The sequence below is a fragment of the Apis laboriosa genome, unplaced genomic scaffold, assembly GCF_014066325.1.
Source record: "Apis laboriosa isolate Shangri-la unplaced genomic scaffold, ASM1406632v1 scaffold34_cov151, whole genome shotgun sequence".
Taxonomy (NCBI): domain Eukaryota; kingdom Metazoa; phylum Arthropoda; class Insecta; order Hymenoptera; family Apidae; genus Apis; species Apis laboriosa.
The window spans coordinates 1,700,892-1,726,842 of NW_025222928.1; the positions used below are offsets into that span (position 1 = coordinate 1,700,892).

The following is a 25,951-nucleotide window of genomic DNA, read 5'->3' on the forward strand; positions in this document are numbered from 1 at the left end:
TGAATATAGGATTTTATATCAATTATATTGACTAACAAAAATAAGAAAATAATATTTAGCTATATATGTTAAATGATATTTCTTTCATAACCTTTAAACTATATTCTTTTCTTTTTTTTCCATGTTCCTGTCTCCTTTTCTTTTGATAAAAAAATGTTTTTAATTTAAAAAAATTTATTTTATCTTTATAGAAAATAATTAAAATTAATTAAAAAAAAATTGATTCATTGTTAATTTTTTTAAAATTTCAATTTAAATAATTGAGATGGCAGCACTAAATACAATTGCTATTATATGACTACTACAAATTAACGGATTGCATTTAAATTCGTGTATTATCGGTTGTAAGTTGCGCGCGCAAATTAACCCACGTGGTAGGGATTACAAAATTCCAATTGGCCCTGTGCACAATACGAAATACGCGTGACAAGAGGTGCCCTCTATCATATACGAAACGTTCATCCCTTTCACAGAACTCCTGTTCTTTCCCAGGGAGTCCGCCATTGTTGGTGCACGTATATTTCTGACCAGGCCAACGGATATCGGACAACATCCAAAATGGTATGTATAATCTTTCTAAAGTATCACGAACGTGTAAATCTGTACAATGTATGGAGTGCAGAGGTATAAATATTTTTGAAGACCGAGTGTCACCTGGGTTTGGAAAAATTGAAAACTGGCGGATTACTTGGGATTGCGCAACTCCCTTCGAAGACAAATTTTGAGGCTCGCGATGGATATGCCGGGGTTAAAATCTCTGAAGATTCTACAAAAATTCTGGTGAAACATTCCTGAAAATTTTACGGCACAAAGGTTCAAAGTTACCTATATTAAAAGTTCAAATATGTTTCGTCTCTTGCTCAAGAGGCAACGTGTCATGGAGCTTTGTAAGGCTCTTGATACGAACCAGCATGTTCTCGGAACATCGTGAGTCTTCAAGAAAAGTTCTCGACGGTTTCTAGTGAATTGAAAAACTTACGAAAACGATTTTAAATCATTGTACAGAAAAAACCTAACATACTACATATAGGAAATGAGGAAATTGTGACACTCGAGGGGGGCAGAAATCACTCTAACACAAAATGCTGTCCAAATAAATATCCATAGGAATATATTTCTTATTATAATAAATAAATAAATATATATATACATATATACATATATGTTGATTATATTTCTCAAGATTTATGAAGATTTAATTTCGATATGGTCAGTATAAGGATAATTTTTTCTTTAAAATAATACTAAAATAATACCTTTTAAATAAGTAAAATTGTTTTTGAAATTATATAATTCATGTTTCGAAATAATATTAAAAATATGTTAAAAAATAACATTTTTGATATTATAATAGAATTAATGTGAAATTTATATTGTGGAAGATTTAATCAATTTCAGTTTTCATACTAATTATATATATATAACAAAATTTTTTATTTGTTAAAGGTGAACTTTACGGTGGACGAGATACGTGCCATGATGGACAAAAAGAAAAATATTAGAAATATGTCTGTCATTGCGCATGTTGATCATGGAAAGTCAACTCTGACTGACTCCCTTGTGTCCAAAGCCGGTATTATTGCTGGTGCTAAAGCTGGTGAGACCAGATTCACAGATACTCGTAAAGATGAGCAGGAACGTTGTATTACTATTAAATCTACGTAAGTTTATTTTATTTAATTTTATCATTGATTTACTAATTTTAATTCTTCTACAAATAATATTTTTATTTTATTGCAGTGCTATTTCTATGTTCTTTGCCCTTGAGGAGAAAGATTTAGTTTTCATTACAAATCCTGATCAACGTGACAAAGATGAAAAAGGTTTTTTGATTAACCTTATTGATTCACCTGGTCATGTCGATTTCTCTAGTGAAGTAACTGCTGCTCTTCGTGTAACTGATGGGGCTCTTGTAGTTGTTGATTGTGTATCTGGTATGTATTTTAAGTGATATATTTGAATTAAACTAATATCTCTTCCAGCACAAATAGCGTTACTCTGTAGTATATTAGTTGGTTTAACTGACTGATGTACATGGACAGTGTTGATGGTGTATTAATGGAAGAAGATCAAAAAGCAGCTGTGTTTAAACGCTATTGGTGGACCTCTATCTTTATGTCCAAGATTAATATGCTACAACACAATTGCTACAGCACAATTTCATAATTTAATTTTATTATTTTTTTATAGTTTTAAAAATTATAATTTTTCCATAATTTTTTTAAGGTGTCTGTGTACAAACGGAAACTGTACTTCGTCAAGCTATTGCCGAACGTATAAAACCAGTATTGTTCATGAACAAAATGGACAGAGCACTTTTGGAACTTCAACTTGATAGTGAAGATCTTTACCAAACTTTCCAACGTATTGTTGAAAATGTTAACGTTATTATTGCAACATATTCAGATGATGATGGTCCCATGGGTGAAGTTAGAGTAAATATATTTATTTCATTTTTATTATTTTTTATTTTTATATTTTTATCCATTAGATTATGTTTATCATTTTTTTTGTAAATAGGTAGATCCTAGCAAAGGTTCAGTTGGTTTTGGATCTGGTCTTCATGGTTGGGCATTTACATTGAAACAATTTTCTGAAATGTATGCTGAGAAATTTAAAATTGATGTTGTAAAGCTTATGAATAGATTATGGGGAGAATCATTCTTTAACCCCAAAACTAAGAAATGGAGTAAGCAGAAGGAAACAGACAACAAACGATCCTTTTGCATGTATGTCTTAGATCCAATTTATAAGGTATGTTAGTTAATATTATATTAGTTAATATTAAGGTATGTTAGTTATATATAATAAATATATGAATAATAATAATTATTTCTACATATATAAATAATGAATATAAAATTAATAGGTATTTGATAGTATTATGAATTATAAAAAAGACGAAGCGGATAATTTACTGCAAAAATTAGGAATTGTTTTAAAACCAGAAGATAAAGATAAAGATGGTAAAGCTCTTCTTAAGGTAAGATTTTTTTTTTGCTTTAAACTTTTATTTTAATACTTTCTAATATCTTGAAGATTATTTTATGATGACTATTCTTTCAAAACTTTTCTGACACCTATTCTGAATTTTTTTGATTGATAAGCATAATCTGATAACAATTTTTTGAAACAATCAATTAATTATTTACTAGTTATGTGATTATATATAATTATGATTAAAAATTTCAGGTTGTTATGAGAACATGGTTACCAGCTGGAGAAGCTTTGCTTCAGATGATTGCTATTCATTTGCCATCTCCTGTCACTGCTCAAAAATATCGCATGGAAATGTTATATGAAGGTCCTCTTGATGATGAGGCTGCAATTGGTATTAAAGTATGTTCATTAATATAATAAAAAATATTAACGTACTTTTATAATTGATGAATTCATTTTCAGACTTATTCTGATATTTTTAATGATATATATTAGAAATATTATGACATTAATAAATAATTCAACTTTATAAAATTATAAAGTTTATACATTAATGAAATTTTTATAGAATTGTGATCCAAATGGGCCACTCATGATGTATGTTTCAAAAATGGTACCAACCTCTGATAAAGGACGTTTCTATGCTTTTGGTCGTGTATTCTCTGGAAAAGTAAGCACTGGAATGAAAGCACGTATCATGGGGCCTAACTTCCAACCGGGTAAAAAAGAAGATCTTTATGAGAAAGCTATCCAGCGTACAATTTTAATGATGGGTCGTTACGTTGAAGCGATTGAAGATGTGCCTTCTGGTTAGTAAATCTCTTTCTGTATTGTTAAGTTATTAAAGTTTATTAAAAATATAATGATGATTGTTCTCACAGACCTGTTCTGATAATTTTTGATTGACAATAGAACGGCCAACTGATTTGATTAATAATATTAAAACATTAAGATTTATATATAAATAAAATTATATATTTAAGATTAATTATTTTGTAATTTAAAAACAGGTAATATTTGTGGACTTGTTGGTGTTGATCAATTCTTAGTAAAAACTGGTACTATAACCACTTTTAAAGATGCACATAACATGAAAGTTATGAAATTTTCGGTTTCACCTGTCGTCCGTGTTGCTGTAGAACCCAAAAATCCAGCCGATTTACCCAAATTAGTCGAAGGTATATTTATTTATTTTTCTAAATAAATTTTTTCAATTTAATATTTAAGGATGAAATATATTTTGAGCATTGGGTTATGATAAATCGTGATTTTACTTACAAATCTGAAAGTGATTATTACTTAAATCATATTTGATAAATATAATGATATTTTTTAATAAAGTGATTAATCTTCAGGTCTTAAACGTTTGGCAAAATCAGATCCTATGGTACAATGTATTATTGAAGAATCAGGAGAACACATTATTGCTGGAGCTGGAGAACTTCATCTTGAAATTTGTTTGAAAGATTTAGAAGAAGATCATGCTTGTATACCTATTAAGAAATCGGATCCCGTCGTTTCTTATAGAGAAACAATTTCAGAACAATCAAATCAAATGTGTCTTTCGAAATCACCTAACAAGCATAATCGTTTATTCATGATGGCATGTCCAATGCCTGATGGTCTTGCAGAAGATATCGATAGTGTATGTTTAAGTTTCATAAAAATTTGATTAATATTTTTTTCGTTTTTTTTTTTTATTTAATTTTTAATATTTTATAGGGTGAAGTTAATCCAAGGGATGATTTCAAAGTACGTGCTCGTTATTTAAATGAAAAGTATGACTACGATGTGACTGAAGCTAGAAAGATTTGGTGTTTTGGACCTGATGGAACTGGTCCCAATATTCTTGTAGATTGTACGAAAGGAGTACAATATCTTAATGAAATTAAAGATTCTGTTGTAGCTGGATTCCAATGGGCCACAAAAGAGGTATAATATTAAATTTATATAAAAAAATAAAGAATATTTGAAAACATGATTTTTTATACTCATATTATTTTTTACCTCATTATTTTATAGGGTGTTCTTTCGGAAGAAAATTTAAGAGGTGTACGCTTCAATATTCACGATGTAACGTTACATGCTGATGCTATTCATAGAGGTGGTGGTCAAATTATTCCTACCACAAGACGTTGCCTTTATGCTTGTCTCCTCACTGCCTCTCCTCGACTCATGGAACCAGTTTATTTATGTGAAATTCAGGTAAATTTCATTTTATGATTTTTAATTTTAAAAAAACATTTTAATTTATTATGATGAAGATTTTAAATTTTAATAAATTAAAATTATTTCAGTGCCCTGAAACAGCTGTTGGTGGTATTTATGGTGTGCTTAATCGAAGAAGAGGTCATGTATTTGAAGAACAACAAATCGCTGGTACACCTATGTTTGTAGTTAAAGCATATCTTCCAGTTAATGAGTCCTTTGGCTTTACTGCCGACTTACGTTCTAATACCGGAGGACAAGCTTTCCCACAATGTGTATTCGACCACTGGCAGATTTTACCTGGTGATCCAATGGAACCTAATTCTAGACCTTACCAAGTCGTGCAGGTAATTTATCTGATTTGAAATTTATATTCACCCACGATCATAACTGATGGTAATAAGTAAATATAAGTATATTACCATTTTTAATCTCGTGGAAAAGAAATTGTTTTTTGTTTTGGTATTTCAATAATATATTCTGACTTACCTGAATAGGGAAACAAACATCATTTTTCTTGTTATATATGTATATTTTTTTTAATCTATGCATATGATTAAATATGATTATTCTTTTAGGAAACACGTAAAAGAAAAGGATTAAAGGAAGGTCTCCCAGATTTGAATGCATACCTTGACAAATTGTAACCATAGATTCGCGCACCATATTTAAATATCTATTTAAATATTGTAATTCAATTAATATCGCTCGGACCGTATACAATCTACATCGGTTTATTATGAACTTTGTTTTGCGCAAAGAACCGTAAAAATCACATGATTATAAATATGGGAAAAAATAATAAATTGTAATTATAATGGAAAGTACATATATTAGCGCAAGGAGAAATATTTTATACATTTATTTAATTAAGCATGCCACATTATCAAGATCTCTAGTGGCTTTGTTTTTAGCATATCAGCATCAGATAAAAATTAAATTGTTATTTTTATTATGGTGATAACTTATTACCAATTTCGTATAAAAGAATACGAACAAAAAACCATAATTTTTTACATTGCTTTTTTACCATAATTAGTTTTAATTTTTCTGTTTGTGTTCTCAAACAATTGGACGAATTTTAAAGTTATCTGATAATAAAAAATCTACAACAGCAATGTACTCATTGAAACAATACATCAAGAAATTAAAAATGGAATTATAAAAGCAAATGTATTTTATTGTTTTTACAAAATAATACCCAATTTCAAAATTATTTCAAAATTTCACGGAACCAGGAAACAAAAAAAAATTATATAAAACTGTATAAAAATTATTAATTATTTTATTTTAATAAAATATACCTTTATTTTAATAAAATATTTATCATTAACATGTGATGAAATAATCACATTCGGTATACCAAATCTATTTTTTTATATATTTTGTCTTGATTTCTTTGATTTTTTGTACATATTGCCACATATAATTAAAATACATTTTCTTAATTTATAAATACTAATTTAATAGAAGTATATCACATTAATTGAAATTGAATCTTTGTTTCAACAATGTGATAAAATGTTAGATACTTATTTAAAGTAAGAGCCTAAAATATAAATTTTGCAACTGATACAAGTATACTATTATTATAATTATATTTACAAAAACGCAATTCATTGATAAATTGCGTCGATGTATTCTTCATAAAAATTTAGACAGGATTAATTGTATTTTTATAAATTCCAGCTAGTGATTGAACTGCTAAAAGTATAATGTCTCTTCTGGAAATTCCAGTAAGTGCATGATGCCATTCATTGTGATTAACCTATAGGACAAATATTTTTTACAATTTTAAATGTAATTATTATAATTATTTGAAACTAACCTGTAAGCTATTTGCCATTAAACTACCAACAGTAACTGACAATCCAGACCATTTAAGAGGATAATCTTCAGGTGTAGCTTCTTGTGCCATTGTTACTATTTGACTTGGTACTGGAGTCATTTGAGTGAAGGTTTGTAAATTCACATTACGTTTGGGGTCATTAAGAAGTATCACCCCTAAATCATACCACTTATCTTCACCAACTTCTAACAAAAAATTTTCCACTGCAATTATAGGTATATCTTTTGGAAGAGTAGGAATATTTCGTGCAGAATTAATTCTCTCTTCTGCTCCTTTTACACCAGCAGCAAAACCAACTGGTTGAGCAGCTACAGCAGAAGTTTCTACTGAGACACCACTATAGAAATAATGAATTGTTTGAATAAAAATAAAATAGTATAAATATAATAAATTAAATAAATATTATATTAATATAATATAATATTAATTTATATTATTACAATTTTATTATATTATTACTCACGTTACTGTTGCTTTTCCAAAAACAGTTTGAAAAGCCTGACGTACAGGACTTATTTTAACATCTTTGTCTGATGCAACTATAATCTCCATGTCACCACCAGAATCTGAAATGTATACTTTCAACAGAGCCCGCATATATGTTTTTACATTGACTAACATGTTGCACAGTCACTATGTTACTATTTACATTTACATATAAATAGTATTTATATATTAAATTTATATATTATTTTTTAAAAAGTTTTATTGCCATTTTATTGCAATATAATGGCACAAAACATAATACTTATTATTAAAAATTGTTTTCAAAAATAATGCTTTATAATACTGAGCATAAATATATGCATAATTGGTGAAAAAGTATTTATTTTTAAAAATATTTATTTATAAAAGTTCTTAATTTATAACCTTAAATTTTCACAGTTTTTATTTATAATGCAAAATATGAAATTTTTTTTTTTTTATATGTGACTTATATTACTGTTATACATATATTATATAGTTTTAGCTCAATAAATAAAAAATGGAAAAGTTTTTTGTAAATGACAGTGACACAGCGAATTGTATTTGGTTTGCAGATCATCCAAAAATAACACACTACATATATATTTCTTTCAGATATGATGTAATAACATAATTACACACACAATGACATATATTTAAATATACAAAATAAAATATCAAATAAATTGAAAAATTTACAAAATAGAAAAGGATTAAATTACTTTTACTTGCATGTCAGGATTAGTAGCTTTCTTACTTACAAATGAACTCACGCATCTGAGGATCTAATGTTGTGATCATAGTATTAACACTATTTTTTGCTTTTTCTGCAACTTTGCTCAATACATTACTATTTACTACTGTTTCTTTAACCCATGACAATAAACCAACTCCAACCATTCCTGAATCTTGAGTCACAGTTTCTGATGGTATTGTAGTTGGTACATTTTGTGTGGACGGAGTAATAATAGAAGTTACAGTTGTTTGATGTGTTTCTTGCTGTAATGATTTAGATTGAATAATAGTATTTAACATTGATTTAGTAGGTTCCTGTTCATGAAATTTCTTTTGCGTAGATGATTCCAAATTACTAGGCCTTTCTGATATCAATGTTCCAGAATTTGAAATAAAGCTAGGTAATGCACTAGGTGGTGCTACATTTGATAATAAATTGCCTGTAGATGTTGATATGCCTAGTGGCATTAATAAAGATGTTGATGATGATAAACTGCTAAAAGAATCTGAAAATTATATGATTATTGTTATCTATATGAGTATTATTTTATAATAATATATTAATATTATAAAATTAATAAATTATTTTTTTTTAAATAATATTTTTCGTTTAAATATATCATAAAACATTTTATATAATAAGATACAATTTGCTAAATATAAATCTATTTATTATAAATTTAAATTCATTTTATGTTATATTTTTAAAAATCATTTATATTTTTTAAAAATTTATCTTTTATAATTTATTTCTAATATGAATTTTGCTAATATGAAAGTCTGTGCTAACTAATTATAGCGAACGTAAATCTTTTCACTTGTAAAAGAATTTGACAGATACGCAAGTGTTTATGTTTTGCCTTTTTTCTTACCCGTTTTTACTATTTCTCCAGATGTAGATGATTCATCTGTCTTTCTTTCAACAAATTCGAATGTAGATTCTCCATTGGAATCGTCAGTCATTGCTGATTAACTTTTCTAAATTTACACGTTAAATGTCCAAAACTATATTGTGAATTTTCCGTATGTAGCTATGTATGCAAAAGACATAATAATACATTGACTATGTATAATTATGAGTTATAAGTGACTAACTTCATTGTTTTAAAATACTCTGAAGATAGTAACTAATCTCTATTTTTTTTGTTTCACATTATTTATGCAAAGTAAGTATATATTGATAGTTATTATGAAAATTATATTTAAAAATGATATATTTATTTGAAATAAAATATATACAAAATATATTGCATTACATTATTACATATATATCGATTATTTTTGAATAAATATTTTTTAATATTTAATTTACATATTATTTATATGAGAATTAGAGAAAATATTATTCTGTTTCAAAACTATTTTTCAGTATTAAATCATTTATTTTGATTTATCATATTTATCAATATAAAATATAATATGTAGATGTACAACTCCATTTTATATGTAAAGTGCAAGTTAAGGTTATGTTCAGTAACAACATGTTACTCTTTTATTTCGTATAATTTGCATATACATAGTGAAAAAGAAATACTAAGCAAAATAATGTTGCTCCGAGAATGTTGCAGAATACAGCCAGCTGTACATCTGTAATCATCTAAAATATAAAATATTGAAAGATTAATTTACTGATTTATATTTTTAATTTAATAAAGAAAATATTTAAAATTACATAAAAAAATCTTATAAAAAATTATCTAATAATTTAATTAATTATGAAACATATAATTACCTTATAGAATTATTTTATAATACACAGTTCAGTATGTTTGAATGACATACGTGGTCTGACACGTTATACACTAACTTCATGAGAATTTGTCATGAAACAGTCTCAGTCTCGTTCATAGAACTTTCTTCAAGTTATAAAATAGTAAAAAATTGCAGAATATTAAAAAATTATAAAATGTATAACATTTTGTATTCTATATGGATATGAATTAATAAAAAAGTTAAATTTTATATGTTTTAAACTAATAATTTACTAGTGAAAGAAATATAACTAGTAATATAATACATTAGATATATGTATTTTTTATAATTTTTATTAAAATAAATTTATAATATTATGATATATTATTATATTTTATTAATATAAAAAATAAATACATTTTTAAATACACCATTATTTTTAAATACAGCAATAGTATACATATTAAGATTTAATATTAGTTTATTATAGCTAGTGACAATGTGCTTAAGATGTACCGGTTTATTGAAATGTATTCAAATAATATACTGAAAATACAAATTTTAACTAAATAAAAATTAAGTTTTTCTATTAATTTAATATTGATAATTTCGTTTAAAAATTTCAAATATATATTTTATTTATATAATTATAATAGTCATAAAGAATGTTAGTAAATTAGTTGAATTCTACAGTGTTTTTCCTCGTTTCTAATGATATAAATGTACAAAGTAAATTGTTGAAAAAAATAAATGATTTTAACAATGATGTTTCATATATATATTAAATTATAAAAATTTAATTTTATGATTTTTTCACATTTGGCTAATTTTATAAAAAAGTTTATTAATCATATTTCCTAACCTTTATTTATATTGATAATTGCATATAATAATTTATATATCGAAGTTTATTTTATTTTGTATTTTGTAAATAAATAAATAATTAAAGATGTTTGAAGCACACAGTATTAACGCTGAACATAAAGATTTGATTCATGATATTGCTTACGACTTTTATGGACAACGAATGGCAACATGTTCTAGTGATCAATTTGTAAAAGTAAGATTTTTGCAATCGTTAATTGTATTTGTATTATGAACAATTTCTATTGTATTCATACATAAGAATAATAAATTTATGTAGGTCTGGGATGAAGATGAACATGGAAATTGGCATTTAACTGCATCTTGGAAAGCACACAGTGGATCTGTATTTAAAGTAACATGGGCACATCCAGAATTTGGTCAAGTTTTAGCAACATGTTCTTTTGATAGAACAGCAGCTGTGTGGGAAGAAATAGGTAATATTATTATTGAGTTTTATTTTTAATTTTAATTTTAATTTTAATTTTAAATGATTTTTAATTTTTAATTTCTATATTATGATTAATTATTTTATAGTTTATTATTATTAATTTTATTTGTAGTTGGAGAAGGGTCAGGACCAGGAGAACGTGGTATGAGACATTGGGTTCGAAGAACAAATCTAGTAGATTCTAGAAAGACTGTTACAGATGTAAAATTTGCACCTAAAACTTTAGGACTTTTGTTAGCTACTTGTAGTGAAGATGGAGTAATTAGAATATATGAAGCTCCTGATGTTATGAATTTAAGTCAATGGACTTTACAACATGACATTAGTTGTAAACTTCAATGTAGTTGTTTATCATGGAATCCATCTCTTTCAAGGTATAAAAAATTACTAAAATTTATATAATATATATTATAAATATGGAAATTAAATATTCATCAATTATTTTATATCAGATTACATCCTCCAATGATAGCAGTTGGAAGTGATGATCCAAATCCATCATCTGAAGGAAAAGTTTTTATATATGAATATTCTGAAAGTAGTAGAAGGTGGACAAAAACACAAACATTATCCATTGTTGACCCTGTTCATGATATTGCATTTGCTCCAAATTTAGGTAGAAGTTTTCACACATTGGCTATTGCATCAAATGATGTACAAATAATTACATTAAAACCTATACTGTGAGTATAACTTTTTTTTAATTTCTATAAGTATTGAATATAAGAAATTAGATAAAAATGTTATTAACATAGGGATAGTGCACAAAGTGGTTCATCACGTTTTGAAATTAACATAGCAGCACAATTTTCTGATCATAATCCTACTGTATGGCGAGTGTGTTGGAATATTATGGGAACTATTTTAGCAAGTTCAGGAGATGATGGTTGTGTTCGATTATGGAAAGATAATTATATTAACAATTGGAAATGTGTTGCTGTTTTGAAAGGTGATGGCACCTCTGCTCAAAGTGCTGAAACTTCTATAGCAGCAACACCGCCTAATCATTCAACAGGAATACAACAAACATCTTCTACAACAAGGTACTACAAATTGGGTTCCATCAGTCATCCAAACCAAGTGCCTTGGCATTAGACAAAATGATTTATTTTTTAACATACTTAATAGTTTTATTATTTCATATAATGTCAGAAATTTTGGAAAATATTGGATTTATATTTATATAATAAAAATATTAACTATTCTTATTTTTGAACAAATATTTTGTATTTTTAATAATCAAAAAAATCAATTTATATTAATAATATACTAAACAATTATAATTTCATAGCATTGCACATTATTTTATTGTTTTAATAATTTGTATTTTTTTGTTAAATAATATAATTATAAAATAGGTGTTCTACTAGAATTGTTTATGATATAACCTATCATATTATTTAATCATTTAGTTATTTTGATAAAATGATAAACTTATTGTTTATTTATATTTATTTTAAACAAATTTCTACTTGAAAAAAGAGCGATATCTTGCTATTAGAAATTAGCAAAGAATATATTATTGAAGAGATCATTAATAAAAAATATTTTATCTTTTAATATAAAAAGATTTATTAAATAATAAATTTTAGGTGTGTTAATTATTTAAATCACATATATTTTTATTCAGCGTTAAAATTATTGTAAATATTGAATTATTATGTATGTATTTGAAAACAAACTTGAAAAATATTTTACAAAAAGTATATATTTCATTCAATTTGTAATACATTTTTTTCATTAATAAATAAATATACATTATAATACTTTTTTATTTTTACCTACCTTGAAGTATTAAGTAATTTATAAAAAAATAAATTAATTGTTGATAAATATTTCTTTATTTTTTTAGTAATAAAAGATCATCTTACAGTAAGTTTTGTATTATTATTTTAGTGAAAATTTAAGTTTATTAGTTTTGATTGTTGATGATTAAAATAATTTATCACTGTCTAAATAGATTTTATTTCACTTTCAGAGCAATAACTATAGCAACTGTCACTGCAGAAAAGCCTACAGTTACAGTCATGTGCAGCAATAAATGGCAGCCACCTGTTATAAAGGGTCGTTTTAGTAAATCAGTGTGGTTGGGAAATCCTAGTGAACCAACTCCACCTCCACCTCCAATTTTAGAGTGTCCAAGGGCTAAAAAGTAATAAAAATAATTATTCAGTTTTTAGTAATATTAAAAAATATGAAAATAAATAATTTTATATTTTTATGTTTAATATTACTTAAAAAATTAATTCAAAAAATAGAACTTATTTTCTATATATAAAAAAAATAAAATTTCATTTAAAAACATAAAAAATATAAAATTTTTTTTAGATATGTATTTGTTACAATCATAATAATGTGATAGTAGATAGCAATAGTTAATTATGCATAAGTATATACACTATTAATAAAAGTGTATATATATATGAATCTAATTTATAAATTTGCTATTTCATTTAATTTTAGCAAATTATAATTTTACGTATATTATTCCTTGAAACTACGATTTATTTGTATTTAATTAAAATAAATATATTTAACAGAAAAGATGTCATTTTTTTTATAATATTATAAATATTATACATTAAAAAATATATATTATATTAAATTTCAAATGAAATTGAAATTGAACCGGAAAGACAACGTTGATTGAATTAGAAATTTATAAAATTGTAATATGCGTTGTGTATCAACGCATATTAATTATAAATACGATAAATCTTTATAAATTAATTTTGAATTAATAAATTATTATAATATTTAAACAAGATTTTTTAATAAAATGATAATTTTGAAAAATAACAATTTAATTGTAATTGAAAGATTAACGTAGTAATTGTGGATATCCGCCATTGAGCTTCGAAGTGTTTGATAGCTTTGACGCGTCATTAGTGTTGTGCATGAATATTATCGATTAAAATCAGTTTTATAGTATTATCAGTGTTTGAAATATTTTTGAATTTACTTAATATTATTTCATTGTGTATATAATATTGTGAAAAATACGTGTAAAATATTATATGCTATGAAACGCGTAATTGAACCTGTTCGAAAAAGTTTGCTGGACGTAATCAAAAAAAATCTTCGAGCTACTGGTAAGGTAAGAAATTAATTTCAATCAATTATCATTTGATCAATTTATTTAAGATATCAAGAATAATAATACGAGAATATATTTTTCTCAAGTAAATGTTTTATTTTATAAATAAATATATTTGTTTGAAATCATCAATTCATACTAAAACGCCATCTACTTTCATCGATTTAAATTTTTGAATCTGTTAAGTAAAAACAGTATATTATTTGTAGATTACGTATATAACACGTGTTACGTATGTTGGAGAATATATTGGTGAAAATGTAAATTTAGAACAGGTACGAAGCTAATAGTTAATCAAAGTTATAAAAAAATTTTAATTATGGATAAAGTTAAAATAATTCTATGAAAAATTATAAAACAATATTCATATAGTGCATAAAACATAATTTCCAGCAAATAGAATCTATAATAAATAGTTTACAAGAAGATTATATCAATATCCCCATCACTGGATTGTTCCTTATTTATCCTAAATATTTTGTTCATGTAATAGAGGTGAATTAAGTAAAAAATTATTTTCAAAATCATAATATTTGAATAAATATTTTTATTTTAACGATTTCATGAAGAAAAATAAATTTTCTTATCATAGTCGGCAGAGGATATAATTTATAGACATTTCAAAGCTTTAATTAATTTTGAAAATAAAAAGTGTAAAATAAAAAGAGCAATTTATCTCCCGACTTATCATCATGTTCATCAGGTGAGATTTATAATGAATTAAAAAAAAAAAAAAAAAAAAAAAAAGAAACAGGAATTCTTTAATTGAAATTCGCAGAGATTTTTTTCGCAATGGTCCTATGTGTATTCAATACCACCTTCGTTAATACAACCATTTACATCATTTGAATTGGATGATATTCTATATCAAATGTCAAATTGCTTTAGAAAAATTTATATATTGTGTGATCATATTTCAAATACGATTAAAGATAGCGTAAGTTTTTCTAATAACGAAGTAATGAATTCTGTTTATTAAAATTAAAATCAATCGTTAATATTTATAATATTTTTTATAAAGTCAATTCCAATGAATGAAGTCGTGAAAACATTAAATGAAAAGTTTGCACCATATTATCCTGAAAGCACATTATTAGAGTATTTATTGAATATCAGACATCCTGTAATTTTAACTATTGAAGACTATTTGAAAATATTTTCTGTCACGCCAACAATTAATTTGTATTCAGGTAATTTGTATTCAACGAAATCATTGCGCAAATTTCATTTTTTTTTTACAAACTAGATTATCGAGATACTTAGCAAGTAAAAATTGATTTTAATTATAATCTTTTAAATCTTTTAAATATAATATATACTATAATTCTTTTTTCGTGGAAATTTCTTTTCTTTTTTTGAAAAAAATAACAAACAATAGTTGAATAAAAACGATTATTTATTTCAGAGTATTTACAATATCAAAAAAACGTCTTTTTTTATGGGATACATGAAATTTGTATCACTAAACTAATTACATATACAAATTTCATTCGAATGATTTCTTTTCTTTTTTTTTTTCTTTTTTTTTTTTTTTTTTTTTTTTTTTTTTGATTTCCTTTTGCAAAAGCAGCTGGTCAAATTCAATCGTTAAAAATATACAGGCGATATACGGCTGAAACGGTGCTTTCATGTATTATTATTAGTCTAAAAAGATTTTTTTGGCTCTTATTTCTGGCTACTGTAAGATATATAATAACGAAGCAAATAGATAGTGTAAACGCTGGTCGGTATTATTTGGATATTTTATGGTTATCACGCAAATGTCAATTAATTATATAATAATTATATAATATTTAATGAAATTTTGTATATTAACTATAAAATTAAAATTTGCCATTTAAACAAATATAAAGTAACATTTAATGCGTAACATAGCATCTCTTAGAATATTAATTCTAAGAATTATTATCTATATAGGATTGGAAACAATTCGTGAAGAAAAGAAGATAATGTTTCTTACAAAAGATATTATCATTTTAGAAAATATTACGATAAATTTAATTTAAAAAAAAAATAATATTTATAATTTTTTTGAGTTTGTTGTTTCAAATGTTTATCGAGTACATTTTCATATTCGATTCTTTTAAATTCACTTTACAATACAAAACAAACTTTGATTTACTTTTGTTTGAAATACATACATATAATTTTCTTTTATATTTTATTATCAATCGAATTATTTCCTATCCTGTGTAATTCAATGCAAATTAACAAGAAAAGATATTTAATATTGTGAATATTCATATCTTATCATTTTTTAATTTGTAAAAACGGAAGTGTATCTTTGCCACTGTCAAATAGCATAACGAATTGATAATTGAAAATGAAACACCAGATATCTAATCGAACAATCATTCAGATACTTTGAGGAATTTATATTTCCAATAAGTTTTAATAATTTATATAATTTACATATAAAAAGACCACAAGATGTTTTGTGTATTGATCAAATGATTCTAGAAGAATAATTTCACAAAAGATGAAAGAATATCTTTATTTAGAATGATGGTGATTATTTTGCAGATACCATCTGGCCGGCACCTCGTGATATGATATTCTGCCCCGAACTCAAGAAAAATGATTATAACAAAGATTAATGGGAAAAAACCAAAGCCCATTCATTAAAAACTTTAAAAATTTAATTTTAAAGATTTATTTGATTATCAATTTGGAATCACGTTTGCTTTTTGAAGAATATAATTGATTTTTGAAAAGAAAAGAAAAAAAACTATTTTTCTCTGCTATTATGATATCTCGTGTTTTTTGAACAATGATGATAAAAGTATGATGATGATATAAAATTTCAATCCAATACCGATGCCGTTCGGTTTAGACCGTTTCGTTGATGTTACTATGGAGAATTGTTCGAATAAATTATCAAAAGATATTATATTGGCAGTTTGTGTTGAAGATTTATTGTGCTGCTAGCGAAACTCGTTAAGCGCCTTAGATCATTCGAAACGATACTAGCGCATCACTATCGTGTCAGGATGAATTCGTATTTAAATTTTTGTTCAGCCTTTTAGCGTAAGACGCTTAATACAAGATGAAATAGGTGTTTTTCGTAACGATTAGTAAAGTTCCCCTTAGTACACTGGCTATGCGCCGATATCAATTCCATCAATGGCAATAATAAATAACGAGTTTTTATTTCATTCGCGCGTTTCTCTTTCAACGCAGTGTGTCTTTTTCTCTCTTTTTTTTCTTCTTTTTTTAAATATTACAATCAGACCGTGTCTTCGAGGATAAAACTTAACGACTAAAGATCGAAAGAACACATTCATCTAGAGGATTCGAAAGAACGACTAATTCTCGATAATATTTACACGAACGATTCGTGAAAAACCATTGTTCGCCATTTTCCTATGACCGTATTACACCGAGTTATCTGTTAAATTATCCAGATCTTCCCGTATTTTTTCCTTTTCCTTCTTTTTCTACCAAATATTTTCTTTGGCTGTTAGATACACGCATGCACACAAATGTGTTTACCATTTATTAGGAAAAGGAGACATTTACAGAGCGAAGCGAAAGCTCTCTCTTTTTCTTTCTTTTTTTTTTTTTCTTTTCTCATCTTTGCTGTGCTTAACGATCAAGGAAGCTATAAATATTCGTCTTTTTTTCTCTTTCACGAGCTTCTAGTAACGATTCGTGGATAGAAGTTATACATACCATACAATAATACATTTTTCTTAACGCTTTTCGAAAGTTTACGATTCTTTCGGTTCATTTTGTATGGAAAATACAATATATTTTCTAATCTTTTCATTTTTCATTTCATTTCTACAAAGTTTTAGAATAAAAATTAAATAAGATACAAAGTGAATCTCATTAAAAATGTTAAAAGTATCGAAATAGATCAAATATATCTGAAAATAATTAAATATTTATTCTAAATTTTGCAAATCAAACGAGAATCAAATAATATAACGATCTTTGAATTTTTCAAGCATCGAAACATACTAATAGATTTTTATAAGAGCACGACGAGGAGGTTTTCCTTTTATATGGTTTCCTTTTTTCCTTTTTGTATTTTTGCTTTCATCCTCGAATCATTACGCAGAAGGAAAATCATTACTTTATACATTATACAAATACGTAATTTTACAATAAAATCCAGAATACTGCATACTGACGAAAGCAACGGGAGATGATCCTTTCATGTTTCCTCTTCTTTTTTTTTTTAACCTGCTTTTTTTTTTTTTTTACTTTTTTTTCTTTCTTTCGTTCGATTCATCTCGTTTCTAATGCTTCGTTTTCTTAATTTCAATTTTTTTTTCGATGATGGAAAAGCTGTACGATATGTCTTCTTCCTTGTCATTTCCCCCTCTTCGATATCGAGCATACACACACACACATGCGAAATTCTTGTTCCCATCATTGACTATTTAAACTTTTCTATCTCGTCATGTCGTAGGACATTCTCAGTGTACGTTATTCTGGCCGTCTCGATCGATTTATATACCCATATACATTATTTATACTTACAACGTCTAAACGTAAATTGTACAATGTGTATATTTTTCTCCCCTTATATTTTTTTTTCCTTTTTTCCCCTTCTTTCACCATAATCGGTAAAAGTGGGAATAAATAGCTTCTAGCTTATTCTATCCCTCCCTCCCTCTTCTTTCGCTCCCTCATATTTCTTTTTTTTTATTTTTATAATTTTATTTCATCTTTATATACTATAGCAATCTGTATAAAATATCCTTCGTATTCAAGATATATGTACAGCACGAGCGAAACCCCACGCATATGTATAAGTATATATTTTCCCCTATCAATAATTCGTTCCCGGTTGCACTCGCACGTCTTTTATCATACGCACGATTATCTTCCAACTTCCTTTTTTTTTTTTTACTTTTCTCTTCCTCCTCCTCCTCCTCCTCTTTTCTTCTCTCTCTTTCTTTCTTTTTTTTTTTTTTCAAATATATTCACACACGGTGGCTCAAGAATCGTCCGGTTCAATGTAAAAAGGGCACTTGATCGAACAGAGAGACGTTAAACGCGATGTTCCTATCGCGAGCGGAGGAAATAAATTCGTTAGAAATACAACCGGCCTCGTTTCCAATTTGCGTACGGTTCTACATATATATATATATATAAGTATTCCGCTTCATTTACGCTCACATCGTTTTCGTACACGCGACTGTCGAATGTCTCTGAACACAAAATCGACGATTGGTCGCTTTTGGAATGTTTGTCGGAAATAATCGATAAAAATAACGACCACGATTTCCTCTCGACGATTATCCCTTAATTATCGAGGAAAATTACCACAATCTATCCGTAATCCGTCTTTGGAGATATCGATCGTTCCACGTTATAATAGGGTAACTATTATTCCTTTGATACAATTCAAGATCGCGTTTTTCAATTCTCCTCACTTTATTTGGCTACACGCGAACTACATCCTTCTTTTTATACACATATTTAACTCGCTTAAATTACACGATAGTGGAAGGGAAAAGATACCCCTATACTCGTGAAAAGATTCGAATTTTGTAATCGAAACCGAGAAAGAAAGGAATCATTGTAAAAGATCCTTCCTTCCTTCGCGGTTCCAATTATTGCAACGGAAAACACGATCCACGATTCTTTTTTTTTTATCTATCATCCGTACATTCCACAACGATCCAATCCAATCGTCGCTACCACGTGAATCATCACCGGTACAGAGAGATTCGAGAAACGAAACGCTTAAACGATGAGATAATTGTTCACACGTGGCTGGTCTGCGAGCGACAAAAGTGTCACACGGAGCTCTCCCTTTTGGCCATGACGATCGGCGTGCTCATCTTGCCGTCCTTCTGCGACTGGATGCAACATTGAGCCGGGATCCTAGCCTCCACGTCCTTGGTGAGCAAAGTAGTGCTCGGGCACGTCCTGGTGACCACACCGAGGCCTGTGTAGAGCATCGGCGGGCTCATCGTCATCGACATTGATTGAACGCTTTGGCTCGGCCAGTGTTGCCTCGGCAGTGTGCAAACCCCGCTTTGATAGTCGTCGCCCACTATTGGCTGAAACTGCAATTTATACGGATATATATATACATATATATATATATATATATATATGGTGATCGATGGCCTTTGAACGTTTCAGCTTGAGATTTGTCGTTATTACAAATGGACAAGGCAAATAATCGCATTGTTGTCATCTATGCGCGGGAGGATTTTGAAAACGACGAGCAATGTTCAATGGGAATAATCGAGGGAAAGAAGAGAGTTAGAATGTATATATCTAACTGGAGGGGCTTAGTTGGATGGAATAGTTGTAATTAGGGACCAATGTAATGGCGAATAATCGGAAAACGCATTAGTGCGAATTAGAAACTTACGCTTTTATGCTTCGTCGTCAGATTCGAGAACTCGTGCAACGGCATGCCATTGCGAATGGTGCAGTAACCGACGTAACTGCTGTGCCCGCTTACGGAAGTGACCGTCGAGTGTTCCAACAAACTTCTCGATGGCGATGTTTCGATTGTCGACACGAGCCGCCTCTTTCTCAGGTACTCGGACGGCTCGTCGCCTGTGTACGTACGACAATTTTAAATTGCTTTTACTTGAGAATAATTAGAAATTTTAATTAATTTAACTAATTTATTTTCCAAGGGATCGAGGATATCGTTGAAAGAATTTTGCTTATTACTTCAAAAGTTGGAGTCAAGATATTGTTTGAAAAGGAGAGTATTGGAGATCGAAAGTATCGCAAATCTCAAGTTATACTGTAGTAGCGGATCTAGTCGAATCTTTGGAACACGAACCGGTGATTTGCTGAGGTATGATATCTGGGTTCTTCTCGTCGTTCTCGCTTATGTCACCGCTGCTCTCCAGCTTTCTGAAAGGGCTGCTGGGATGTTTTTCATCCGTGAGCAAACTGCTTCCCTCGCGAAACCTCAGTTCCCGTTGGATGGGAGCCGGTTTCGTTTGTTTGCTGTGCTCCTCCATTTGCGACTTGCTCTGTTCGTCCACCTGCGTGTGCTGAATTCTGAGCACGACCATTACTATTACCGCGACGATGATCAAAGCGGTCACCACGCCGATCATCACGCTCAGCATTGGCATAAGCCTGATGTTCTGTCTCGGCCTCTCTAAAACGATAAAAATGCAATTTTTAATATTGATTTTCTTTTTAACAGACTTTATATATATATATATATTTAAAAAAAATTTAATATCGAATTCTGTCGGTTTCCGGATATTAAAGCGAAAATACGAAGGGAATAATATTCGATTTCGATCGAAACGGATGTGAAATCAAGCTTAGCAACTCGAACGAACCAGTTTTACGGTATAATGAAACAATTTCCTGCCGCGATGGATAAATTATTTCATGCACAAAGATCTCGTCACGACCGCGAATTGAAATTTATCCTTTTCATTTCAGTCTCTCTTTTCTCGATGAAACTGGTTCAAAGTCGTTTTACAATTCGATCTATTTATTCGTACGTGATATTGGAATAATTTCTTTTTTTTACAGCTTTAATTATCAATAAATTTTTAAACGAATTTCATTTAAAAAAGACTTAAATACATTTTGCGATCAACTTTGTATAAAGGACATGTGTTATTTGTAATACGACTTAATAATAAAAAAAATAAGTCTACCAATTTTAATTATATTTAAAAAATTTTCAAAAAATTGATCTATTCGAACGAAGAAATTTTATTCTCTCTTTATTTTTCTCGAATCACCTTCGCCTCATTTGTACCACGAATAACGGCACACTATATATTTCTATTACCTTTATTTTTCGTATAGTAGAGCACAAGTATAATTTTTACTAACCTGACTCTGACGTTAATTGTTTTTCAGCTGGCCTCATGGTCCCAGCCTGAACCACCATCGCCTCGCTCCGCCCTTTATCGTTGTACGCGTAAATGCAGGCCTGGTAAAGGGCGCCCGATTCCAAATGGGTGACGCTGAAACGTGGCACAGGCGATGTCAGATTAGCACGCAATTCCTGGCTGTTGCTCTCCCTCACTTCGAGAAGAAAGGACTGGGGTAGACCGCCGTTGAACCCCTCCGTGCATCGCACCGAGAACGAGTTGGTCGACGTGTTCAAGGTGGTGCAATTGTGAACCATATCGGGCCGACCTGATGCAGATACCGCAGGTAACGTACTATTTTAATATTATTCACGATTCGTGGATCTATTTGTTGAAAATGAGTTCAATGATCTGGTATATTATACTATTGGATATTATATTGTTGGTCTTGATTATTAATATGCCATATTGTCTGATTATGATTGGTGTGCGTCTACTTGTCCAATATACAATTTACATCGCTTGTCTGATCATAATTATCTCGTTTCACTTATCTGGTCCATGATTGCTTCGTTCCTGCCTTTTTATTTTATCTTTCTGATTTTTTTGAAATTTCACAAATCTCTTGATGAATTCGTGACTTGAACTTTCGTTTGAAAATTTTTATTATTAGAAAAAATGACGGGAGATGATAATATAGTTATATAGATATGTTATGTGTTTTATTAAGTCTACGATAACTACTTTTAGATAATTACTACTTTCATATTCATAAGAAATTATAAATTAAATTACTCTTCGAATATTTTTATGCCTACGTTCGAAGATTAATTAATTGATAGAAGCGAAGAGACGATAGAAAGCTATTATTAATGTCGATAAATGGAACGAAGCAATGGATACATACGTTGTACTTTAAAAGGAGAATTATTAAAAATATTAAAAATACTAAAAAAAAAAAAAAAAAAGAAAAAGAAAAAAGTACAAAGGATAAGTTCGTATAACGGCTCTATACTGAGAAATAATTTCGTTGCGAAATATTAGATTGACAAAGAGTGCAGCACTTTATGTTTCGTCTGAAACGCGATCTCTTTATGGTAGCGTAAACAAGAAGCGAGGAAGCTTCTGTTTAAACTTATTTACGGAAGCTTCCGGGCCATTATTCTCTTTTTCAGTGTTCCCTTAAATTTTACAAGCAATATAACTGTTTTCACGAAGACATCGTTCGATACACTCGTTGTGTACACGTTCGTACGAAGAAGAAAAAAGTCTCTTCATTTCGAATTGGTTAAACGCGATCTTTTAAAAATTTTATTTCAAAAATTTTATTGTTCAATTTATTATTATTTGGCCAGACGAAGCGCGATTACGAATATCACGAAACTTCGTTCAAATATCAGATGGTTAATTTTCACGGTGAATTTGTTTTCCATTTTGTTTTGCCGTAAAGAATAATTAACGAGAAAGAAAGGAACGAGGATAGGAAACGCGGCGAGATGGTTGAAAAAAACGGATAAAAATGGGATCAAAGGAAGAGAAGGAAAAGTTACCGGGGTATTCGTAGTTTCCAAAAAACGACTTGCCGTAATCACGCGCCGGAATTTTTATTTTGATCCTTTTTTTTTTGCTTTTAATTTCTCAAAATACTTTGCTCGTCTATCTCCTCCACGAGCGCCACGAGTTGCCTCTGTCGAAAAGCGGCCAAGTTTTCCTTTGAGTATCGAAATTAATCCTGCTTTCGAACGGGGGGAAAAAAAAAATAGTAGAACTTTTACTGACAGTTAGAATATACACGCGTAAAAATATTATTATCGCGAAAATATAAATGATCATCTCGTTGATCGAATATCAGATATATAGGTAATGAACGTTCGATATATTTTGGCGCGAAATTCGAACAATCGTTCTTTTTTTCGTGCAACAATTGGATCTTTTCAATAGTTTGATGGCCACGTTCGTCACTGAAAAAAAAAAAAAAAAAAAATAGGGCCATCCGTGCACGGATTTCCACACATACATGCGCATACGTGATAACGAACTTCCGTTTTAATCCCGGAACTTCTCGATTTTCCACGGTGGGATTGTCGCTTTTGAAAAGTCAGCACAGCGCTACCTTTTTTTTTTTTTTTTTTTTTTTTGTAATTACCACCAACCGCGAACGTTTCATTTTTTTCCCATCTCTCTTCGCGTTTCATCCGTTCATATTCAACCTACGAACTTTTCTCGATTGACAAACACGTGTATACGATGCTTTTCATATTTCGAAAAGAAGTGATAATCACAGATTGCGATTTGTATTAAATGTCCCTGTCGGTAAAGTCGGGGACGAGTAGAATTGTGACACTTATCGAACGAGTAATAGTGGAACACTAGTGGACTGGGCCGACAAGTGAAACCGGACGCTATCTGGCCGGACGAATAGACCGCTTTGATAGATTCTGATCAGACAAGTGGACAAGTTAGCGTATTCGATTAGAAGTTTGACTAGTGAAACGGAATAATCCATATTTTTTTTTCAAGATTTCTAATTTGTTTTGACACGATAAATTCACAAATAATGATTAAAGTGAGGATAAACGAAAGCAAAGAAAATAAGTAAGTTATGGAGGTTCACAACCGACACAGCCGAATTTCCATGATGGAATTATCACGTAAAGATACCTCACCGGCCGGTATGATGTGATAGACGCAGGGCACTTGTTGATGTCCAATTCGATTGGTGGCCCAGCAGAGCAACGTGCCGTAATCCAATTCCGTCATAGGTGTGTATGAGACGATGGAGGATGTGCCGGCCCTGGCGATATGACTGGCGGCCACGTCGATACTCTCGGCGGAATTGTTGAAGGTCCAACGGAATTGAACCTCGGGGGGGTTCGCGTCCACTTGGCAGGATATGTTTGCCTTTTCTTGTTTCGCCACGCCGTGCACCTTCGTCTGATTCGGTTTGCAAGTGGGCGAGACTGGAATTCGAGATTTGAATCGCATCAATTTTTCCATTCCGCGCGTTCCTTTCACGACTTTGATCGAAAATCTTTTCAATCGAGTATTTGTACGATGAAAATTGAATATTATTTCGTCCGATAATTAGAAGGAAAGAAAAAAAAAGAAGAAGAAAAAGAAATATCGATAATTGTTCGACGAAGAATGGATTCCTTCGCGTATCTTTATGTCTGATCATTTATTTAGCGACACGTTACGTACACATTACGTTCAAATAAAACGGAGTGCTCTCCCCATCCCCTTCCGTATTATATCCGACGCAAGTGTAATTGCCTGCGCTTTTACGGTCGACGCCTTGCAACACCAGGCTTTGATTACTGATTATGATACCCTGTGTGACGTTGGAGTGAAGAGTTTTCCCCTGTAACAAAGAGCGATTGATACAGCGTTGATGAGTTTATATACCATACGATTAACGCGTGGAGATGTTGCATTAAATCAACATTTTCTTCTCGAACTCGACAATTTTATAAAAATTCTTTACTTTCTTTTTTTTCCATATATAAAAAGATAATATAAGAATCGTTAAAATTTCGCTACAACTCTTCCAGAAGGAGAATTTTCGATGTCGTTTTAAATGCAATTTCGAACGTTTCAATTGTACCATATATCATACCCCATGGGAAATATCTTCCTGCATTTTTCAACGATGTTCGAAGAATAAAACGGGGATAAAGAAGCGCGCCTCTTGCGATCGATGCTGTTACGGAATTTTGAATATCCTTGTTTCGGCCCAACCTTGCACTTCCATCCCTATTTCTGCGCTGACAAGATGGCCTCGACTCGCGTGCGAACCTTTTTTTTCCCCTTCAAATCTACTACTTTCGAAACTTTTTGATCCCGCGGAAACAAGTTTGTTTAAATTAGTTAGTTAAGGG

The 25,951-nt window shown here is 29.2% G+C and overlaps 5 protein-coding genes and 1 long non-coding RNA gene across 8 annotated transcripts in view; 3 read left to right on the forward strand and 3 right to left on the reverse strand.

Annotated features, from left to right (window-relative positions):
• Positions 1-401: 401 nt before the first annotated feature.
• On the forward strand, positions 402-6,320 carry LOC122715380 (translation elongation factor 2). 2 transcript variants are annotated; one of them, XM_043937524.1, is made up of 15 exons: positions 476-561; positions 643-1,209; positions 1,447-1,661; positions 1,741-1,934; positions 2,227-2,435; positions 2,521-2,754; positions 2,870-2,983; positions 3,193-3,339; positions 3,509-3,749; positions 3,951-4,118; positions 4,296-4,585; positions 4,663-4,872; positions 4,963-5,145; positions 5,238-5,495; positions 5,727-6,320. In XM_043937524.1, exons 2-15 carry the CDS (start codon positions 1,207-1,209, stop codon positions 5,793-5,795), a joined length of 2,535 nt encoding a protein of 844 aa, XP_043793459.1. In that variant the 5' UTR covers positions 476-561; positions 643-1,206; the 3' UTR covers positions 5,796-6,320. The 2 variants fall into 2 exon arrangements, with proteins under 2 accessions (XP_043793460.1, XP_043793459.1); XM_043937525.1 differs by lacking the exon at positions 643-1,209 and having other exon boundaries at positions 402-561.
• Positions 6,321-6,431: 111 nt separating this feature from the next.
• On the reverse strand, positions 6,432-9,241 carry LOC122715381 (protein PRRC1-like). Of its 2 annotated transcripts, none has more exons than XM_043937528.1 (5): positions 9,070-9,241; positions 8,236-8,703; positions 7,461-7,563; positions 6,977-7,334; positions 6,432-6,916 (listed from the first exon to the last, which is right to left on the reverse strand). In XM_043937528.1, the coding sequence occupies exons 1-5, from the start codon at positions 9,158-9,160 to the stop codon at positions 6,803-6,805; spliced, it is 1,134 nt and encodes a 377-aa protein (XP_043793463.1). In that variant the 5' UTR covers positions 9,161-9,241; the 3' UTR covers positions 6,432-6,802. The 2 variants fall into 2 exon arrangements, with proteins under 2 accessions (XP_043793463.1, XP_043793462.1); XM_043937527.1 differs by having other exon boundaries at positions 8,224-8,703.
• A 420-nt stretch (positions 9,242-9,661) lies between these two features.
• Positions 9,662-10,152, reverse strand: LOC122715121. The gene is made up of 2 exons (XR_006346785.1): positions 9,930-10,152; positions 9,662-9,794 (listed from the first exon to the last, which is right to left on the reverse strand). It is a non-coding gene; the product is annotated as an uncharacterized LOC122715121 (long non-coding RNA).
• Positions 10,153-10,720: 568 nt separating this feature from the next.
• Positions 10,721-13,360, forward strand: LOC122714898 (nucleoporin SEH1). The gene is made up of 6 exons (XM_043936666.1): positions 10,721-10,949; positions 11,034-11,190; positions 11,317-11,578; positions 11,657-11,887; positions 11,960-12,247; positions 13,183-13,360. Exons 1-6 carry the CDS (start codon positions 10,839-10,841, stop codon positions 13,358-13,360), a joined length of 1,227 nt encoding a protein of 408 aa, XP_043792601.1. The 5' UTR covers positions 10,721-10,838.
• Positions 13,361-14,226: 866 nt separating this feature from the next.
• LOC122714659 (testis-expressed protein 47-like) lies at positions 14,227-18,164 on the forward strand. The gene is made up of 7 exons (XM_043936190.1): positions 14,227-14,301; positions 14,511-14,576; positions 14,695-14,796; positions 14,894-15,004; positions 15,080-15,238; positions 15,323-15,491; positions 16,825-18,164. Exons 1-7 carry the CDS (start codon positions 14,227-14,229, stop codon positions 16,896-16,898), a joined length of 756 nt encoding a protein of 251 aa, XP_043792125.1. The 3' UTR covers positions 16,899-18,164.
• An 883-nt stretch (positions 18,165-19,047) lies between these two features.
• LOC122714658 (hemicentin-2-like) overlaps positions 19,048-25,951 on the reverse strand; it is a 247,075-nt gene continuing 240,171 nt past the window's right edge. Inside the window, exons 9-14 of the mRNA XM_043936189.1 lie at positions 25,275-25,434; positions 24,740-25,033; positions 22,093-22,401; positions 21,068-21,394; positions 20,642-20,832; positions 19,048-20,327 (exon numbers count right to left, since the gene is read on the reverse strand). Of these exons, the coding sequence (XP_043792124.1) occupies positions 20,055-20,327; positions 20,642-20,832; positions 21,068-21,394; positions 22,093-22,401; positions 24,740-25,033; positions 25,275-25,434 (1,554 nt within the window). The 3' untranslated portion in view covers positions 19,048-20,054. The remainder of the gene's footprint in view (positions 20,328-20,641; positions 20,833-21,067; positions 21,395-22,092; positions 22,402-24,739; positions 25,034-25,274; positions 25,435-25,951) is intronic.

What these genes read in the sequence shown, in the direction of transcription:
- LOC122715381 (XM_043937527.1), bottom strand. Translation starts at nt 9,160, where the DNA reads ATGACTGACGATTCCAATGGAGAATCTACATTCGAATTTGTTGAAAGA. An exon ending in TCAGATGCGTGAGTTCATTT is followed by an intron (nt 7,564 to 8,223) that starts GTAAGTAAGAAA and finishes TATACATTTCAG; the next exon opens with ATTCTGGTGGTGACATGGAG. An exon ending in TAATGGCAAATAGCTTACAG is followed by an intron (nt 6,917 to 6,976) that starts GTTAGTTTCAAA and finishes TTTGTCCTATAG; the next exon opens with GTTAATCACAATGAATGGCA.
- LOC122714898 (XM_043936666.1), top strand. Translation starts at nt 10,839, where the DNA reads ATGTTTGAAGCACACAGTATTAACGCTGAACATAAAGATTTGATTCAT. An exon ending in AGCTGTGTGGGAAGAAATAG is followed by an intron (nt 11,191 to 11,316) that starts GTAATATTATTA and finishes TTTTATTTGTAG; the next exon opens with TTGGAGAAGGGTCAGGACCA. An exon ending in TGGAATCCATCTCTTTCAAG is followed by an intron (nt 11,579 to 11,656) that starts GTATAAAAAATT and finishes ATTTTATATCAG; the next exon opens with ATTACATCCTCCAATGATAG.
- LOC122714659 (XM_043936190.1), top strand. Translation starts at nt 14,227, where the DNA reads ATGAAACGCGTAATTGAACCTGTTCGAAAAAGTTTGCTGGACGTAATC. An exon ending in AAAATGTAAATTTAGAACAG is followed by an intron (nt 14,577 to 14,694) that starts GTACGAAGCTAA and finishes CATAATTTCCAG; the next exon opens with CAAATAGAATCTATAATAAA. An exon ending in AACAATTAATTTGTATTCAG is followed by an intron (nt 15,492 to 16,824) that starts GTAATTTGTATT and finishes ATTATTTTGCAG; the next exon opens with ATACCATCTGGCCGGCACCT.
- LOC122715380 (XM_043937525.1), top strand. An exon ending in AGGCTGCAATTGGTATTAAA is followed by an intron (nt 3,340 to 3,508) that starts GTATGTTCATTA and finishes AAATTTTTATAG; the next exon opens with AATTGTGATCCAAATGGGCC. An exon ending in GACCTTACCAAGTCGTGCAG is followed by an intron (nt 5,496 to 5,726) that starts GTAATTTATCTG and finishes TTATTCTTTTAG; the next exon opens with GAAACACGTAAAAGAAAAGG.